Source organism: Oncorhynchus clarkii, chromosome 13 (genome assembly GCF_045791955.1).
Source record: "Oncorhynchus clarkii lewisi isolate Uvic-CL-2024 chromosome 13, UVic_Ocla_1.0, whole genome shotgun sequence".
Lineage (NCBI taxonomy): Eukaryota > Metazoa > Chordata > Actinopteri > Salmoniformes > Salmonidae > Oncorhynchus > Oncorhynchus clarkii.
The window spans coordinates 27,106,529-27,112,528 of record NC_092159.1 but is presented as its reverse complement, the minus strand read 5'-3'; the positions used below and the strand labels follow the sequence as shown (position 1 = coordinate 27,112,528).

At 40.6% G+C, this 6,000-nt stretch overlaps 1 protein-coding gene across 1 annotated transcript in view; it reads right to left on the bottom strand.

The window, feature by feature from the left end:
- Positions 1 to 401: 401 nt before the first annotated feature.
- Positions 402 to 6,000, bottom strand: part of LOC139424732 (spectrin beta chain, non-erythrocytic 1-like) — an 83,860-nt gene continuing 78,261 nt past the window's right edge. Inside the window, exons 35-37 of the mRNA XM_071176840.1 lie at positions 4,565 to 4,607; positions 2,995 to 4,151; positions 402 to 1,368 (exon numbers count right to left, since the gene is read on the bottom strand). Of these exons, the coding sequence (XP_071032941.1) occupies positions 3,933 to 4,151; positions 4,565 to 4,607 (262 nt within the window). The 3' untranslated portion in view covers positions 402 to 1,368; positions 2,995 to 3,932. The remainder of the gene's footprint in view (positions 1,369 to 2,994; positions 4,152 to 4,564; positions 4,608 to 6,000) is intronic.

Here is a 6,000-nt window from a genome sequence, read left to right as displayed (position 1 = left end):
ATACTAATTGAGTGTACTTCTGATGAAATAAATAAAGCTGAAATAAATCACTCTACTATTATTCTGACATTTCACATTCTTAAAATAAAGTGATCCTAATTTTTACTCTGATTAAATGTCAGGAATTATGAAAAACTGAGTTAAAATGTATTTGGTTAAGGCGTATGTAAACTTCCGACTTCAACTGTACATGGCAAGACTTGAAATTGACTGTCTAGTAATGATCAACAACCAACTTGACAGAGTTTGACATTTTAAAAAGTAATAATTGGGAACTATTGTACAATCCAGGTGTGCAAAGTTCTTAGAGACTTACCCAGAAATACTCACAGCTTTAGTCTCTGCCAAAGGTGATTCTAACGTGTATTGAATCAGCGAGCTGAATACTTGCGCAACAACTATATTTCAGTTATTTAATTTGCATTAACATTTAAAAGCATTTTTGAATACTTATCTAATCAAGATATAATAGTATTTTATTTTCCATAATAAAAATAAAATGTTAGATTAACAGAGTACTTTGTGTAGACTTTGACAAAAAAATGACAATTACATCCACTTGATTCCCACTTTGTAAGACAACAAAATGTGGAAAAGGTCAAAGGGTACGAAGACTTTCTGAAGGCACTGTATGACAGAAGACAAGCTGCTTGTAGCTAATTAGACAAGTTGACGAACAAATAGCCTATCAAAATGTTGGAAATTATAAGAAACAAAGGCCTAGTGACGGTAAAAAAAAATATGCTGCACCCCGTCAAAACATTTTTCCAGCATCTCTACAGTGCATTTTCTGTGTTTGTGGGTTAGGGTGCGGTGTGGGCCTCAGATTTTCACATATAATAGGGCAGTTGCAGATGGGTTATTAGGAATTTTGGGCTGTTGTGGGTTAACAAAAATATGACCAGCACATCACAATAAGGTGCTCTGTACTGAAGTTATAGACTAGGGCATTTGAACTTTGAATGTGTATTTACAGTTACATTGATTGCACAGAGCAGACAGAGTAGACTTAAAGTACTCATTAGATTACAGCAAGGTTCAACATTTTCACGCAGACAAGCTCCACTTTTCCAAAACCATAGATAGCACACAAACTATGTTTAATAGCATTTTAATGACATCGCACATTATTATATATAAAAAAAGAGAGAGAGAGAGAGCGAAAGAGAGAGTGAGAGAGAGAGATCTACAGGTGCAGTTTCATACATCAGAAATCCGGGTCAATATTCCATATATGCCCAAAGACCCAGGCATTGCAAAGCATTTCATTCCTATTACATAATTTCTGATTGTGCAGTAAGATGTTTTTTTTCTCAATACAATAGATACAGTGACAAAGAAATGCACACTATGTATCAAATACAGTGCCTTGCGAAATTATTCGGCCCCCTTGAACTTTGCGACCTTTTGCCACATTTCAGGCTTCAAACATAAAGATATAAAACTGTATTTTTTTGTGAAGAATCAACAACAAGTGGGACACAATCATGAAGTGGAACGACATTTATTGGATATTTCAAACTTTTTTAACAAATCAAAAACTGAAAAATTGGGCGTGCAAAATTATTCAGCCCCTTTACTTTCAGTGCAGCAAACTCTCTCCAGAAGTTCAGTGAGGATCTCTGAATGATCCAATGTTGACCTAAATGACTAATGATGATAAATACAATCCACCTGTGTGTAATCAAGTCTCCGTATAAATGCACCTGCACTGTCATAGTCTCAGAGGTCCGTTAAAAGCGCAGAGAGCATCATGAAGAACAAGGAACACACCAGGCAGGTCCGAGATACTGTTGTGAAGAAGTTTAAAGCCGGATTTGGATACAAAAATATTTCCCAAGCTTTAAACATCCCAAGGAGCACTGTGCAAGCGATAATATTGAAATGGAAGGAGTATCAGACCACTGCAAATCTACCAAGACCTGGCCGTCCCTCTAAACTTTCAGCTCATACAAGGAGAAGACTGATCAGAGATGCAGCCAAGAGGCCCATGATCACTCTGGATGAACTGCAGAGATCTACAGCTGAGGTAGGAGACTCTGTCCATAGGAAAACAATCAGTCGTATATTGCACAAATCTGGCCTTTATGGAAGAGTGGCAAGAAGAAAGCCATTTCTTAAAGATATCCATAAAAAGTGTTGTTTAAAGTTTGCCACAAGCCACCTGAGAGACACACCAAACATGTGGAAGAAGGTGCTCTGGTCAGATGAAACCAAAATTGAACTTTTTGGCAACAATGCAAAACGTTATGTTTGGCGTAAAAGCAACACAGCTCATCACCCTGAACACACCATCCCCACTGTCAAACATGGTGGTGGCAGCATCATGGTTTGGGCCTGCTTTTCTTCAGCAGGGACAGGGAAGATGGTTAAAATTGATGGGAAGATGGATGGAGCCAAATACAGGACCATTCTGGAAGAAAACCTGATGGAGTCTGCAAAAGACCTGAGACTGGGACGAAGATTTGTCTTCCAACAAGACAATGATCCAAAACATAAAGCAAAATCTACAATGGAATGGTTCAAAAATAAACATATCCAGGTGTTAGAATGGCCAAGTCAAAGTCCAGACCTGAATCCAATCGAGAATCTGTGGAAAGAACTGAAAACTGCTGTTCACAAATGCTCTCCATCCAACCTCACTGAGCTCGAGCTGTTTTGCAAGGAGGAATGGGAAAGAATTTCAGTCTCTCGATGTGCAAAACTGAGAGACATACCCCAAGCGACTTACAGCTGTAATCGCAGCAAAAGGTGGCGCTACAAAGTATTAACTAAAGGGGGCTGAATAATTTTGCACGCCCAATTTTTCAGTTTTTGATTTGTTAAAAAAGTTTGAAATATCCAATAAATGTCGTTCCACTTCATGATTGTGTCCCACTTGTTGTTGATTCTTCACAAAAAAATACAGTTTTATATCTTTATGTTTGAAGCCTGAAATGTGGCAAAAGGTCGCAAAGTTCAAGGGGGCCGAATACTTTCGCAAGGCACTGTAACAGGATAACATAGCAAAAATTATAATGTGCAGTGCTAGAGCCAACAAGCAAGCAACCTTTTTTTGCAGTAAATGCTGAATTTCCACATTTCCATTTAACATCATTGCTTTAAAGTGTTTGTTATACATACTGATTTTATAATCTGTAGCCAACTATTATTATTTGGAAACATATATTATGATGCAACTCAAGAGGGACAAAAGTAAACAAAGTAAAAAAATTACTGGTCCATGATATATATAAAACATTACTCCATGAGGGAATAATTTAAAGGTAATCATCTTGTTTCAATTAAAGGTGTATTATTAGGCTTATCTTGACCAAAAAAGAAATGCGCTTATTCATAATGCTGGTTAGCTATGCCCTTGTGGAGCCTGATATTTTCTCGAGGTTGTTTGTTTTCAAGTAAGAATCATAGTAAATTATGTTGAAAAGTTTCATTAAATTCTTTATTCAATGTGTGTATGTCCAGTCACAAAAATGAATTATTTTGAAGTAATGTCGTCTCCCTTTTCAACAGAGAAAAAATGTAGACCTGCGTCTTGAAGACACCCTCACAAAATTGAGGAAATGTTTAAATACTCAAGACCCATTTTAACAAAACACAATGACAAAAAGCACAAAAACACACAAAACACATTTTTTACAAGTAAATAATGAAGGTAAAAAAAATTAAATGGTCCTCATGATATTACCAAATCTATTTCATGATGGAACCTGCCAGATACACCTTGACACTAACAAAGTTCAAATGTTTCATTTACATTTGTATTTCAAGTCTCATCAACAGTTTTACCCAATTCCAGGAACATTAAACACAGCATGTGGTGTAGTTGAGCAGGAATATCATTGTGGCTGGACAGACAAAAATTAAAAAGAAGTAAAGAAAAAACAAAGCTGCACTAATAAAAAAGAGAATGTCTTCATTGCTGAGAAACTTTATAGTTTTTTCTTGCCAAAGAGGCTGAATCGCTTCTCCTTGTCCTTTTCCTTGTCTTTCTCCCGCTTGCCCGGGCTGGATTCGGTGGTGAGGGTGACAGTGGCGGGCAGGGTCTGGGCTCGGCTCGACGCCGGAGTGCTCTGGTTGCTGGGCGTAATCGATACCTTGTCAGGTGTCCCCGCGTTCAGAATGGCCTGGATCCATGTGCTCATCTCCTCCTGTAAGGGGTCATTGAAAGGTCAGTTTCCTAAGCACTTTTTTAGCTAATGTTGTGCTTTCTCTGTCTCAAAAAGAGAATGGCAATTGTAAAGATATATGTTTATAAGTGAATGAAATTTGCCAAAGAAGTACTTTGGCAAAGAAGTACTGAGTCTGGGTCGTCATGACATATAAAGTGCCACATTAGCTAGGGAATTTTGGGGAAACTCACCCTAGAAGAATAGGTGCATGCAAGGTAGTGGAGGCCAGTTTAACAACTAGCCCAATAATTAGGTTGGGTAGTCAAGAACAGGGCCTCTGTACAAAAGTTGTTGTTCATTTGTTTTACAGTATACCCACTGTTTTGTTTTGGCCTACCGAAACAATATTTAGCACGATTACACAAAATGTTAAACAAAGGAAGCCGACTTACCTCTTCTTTGGCTTGGAAGAGATACTCATTTCCATCAGCAACTCTGAGAAAAAAAATACGTTTTTTGGGGGGGGTAACTTAATAAACATATATACACTGCTCAAAAAAAATAAAGGGAACAATGAAATAACACATCCTAGATCTGAATGAATGAAATATTCTTAATAAATACTTTTTTCTTTACATAGTTGAATGTGCTGACAACAAAATCACACAAAAATTATCAATGGAAATCAAATTTATCAACCCATGGAGGTCTGGATTTGGAGTCACACTCAAAATTAAAGTGGAAAACCACACTACAGGCTGATCCAACTTTGATGTAATGTCCTTACAACAAGTCAAAATGAGGCTCGGTAGTGTGTGTGGCCTCCACGTGCCTGTTTGACCTCCCTACAACGCCTGGGCATGCGCCAACTCCTGGACAGTCTGTGGTGCAACGTGGCGTTGGTGGATGGAGCGAGACATGATGTCCCAGATGTGCTCAATTGGATTCAGGTCTGAGGAACGGGCGGTCCAGAGCATCAATGCCTTCCTCTTGCAGGAAGTGCTGACACACTCCAGCCACATGAGGTCTAGCATTGTCTTGCATTAGGAGGAACCCAGGGCCAACCGCACCAGCATATGGTCTCACAAGGGGTCTGAGGCTCATATCGGTACCTAATGGCAGTCAGGCTACCTCTGGCGAGCACATGGAGGGCTGTAAGGCCCCCCAAAGAAATGCCACCCCACACCATGACTGACCCACTGCCAAACCGGTCATGCTGGAGGATGTTGCAGGCAGCAGAACGTTCTCCACGGCATCTCCAGACTCTGTCACGTCTGTCACATGTGCTCAGTGTGAACCTGCTTTTATCTGTAAAGAGCACAGGGCGCCAGTGGCGAATTTGCCAATCTTGGTGTTCTCTGGCAAACGCCAAACGTCCTGCACGGTGTTGGGCTGTAAGCACAACCCCCGCCTGTGGAAGTCGGGCCCTCATAACACCCTCATGGAGTCTGTTTCTGACCGTTTGAGCAGACACATGCACATTTGTGGCCTGCTGGAGGTCATTTTGCAGGGCTCTGGCAGTGCTCCTCCTGCTCCTCCTTGCACAAAGGTGGAGGTAGTGGTCTTGCTGCTGGGTTGTTGCCCTCCTACGGCCTCCTCCACGTCTCCTGATGTACTGGCCTGTCTCCTGGTAGCGCCTCCATGCTCTGGACACTACGCTGACAGACACAGCAAACCTTCTTGCCACAGCTCGCATTGATGTGCCATCCTGGATGAGCTGCACTACCTGAGTTACTTGTGTGGGTTGTAGACTCCGTCTCATGCTACCACTAGAGTGAAAGCACCGCCAGCATTCAAGTGACCAAAACATCAGCCAGGAAGCATAGGAACTGAGAAGTGGTCTGTGGTCACCACCTGCAGAACCACTCCTTTATTGGGGGTGTCTTGC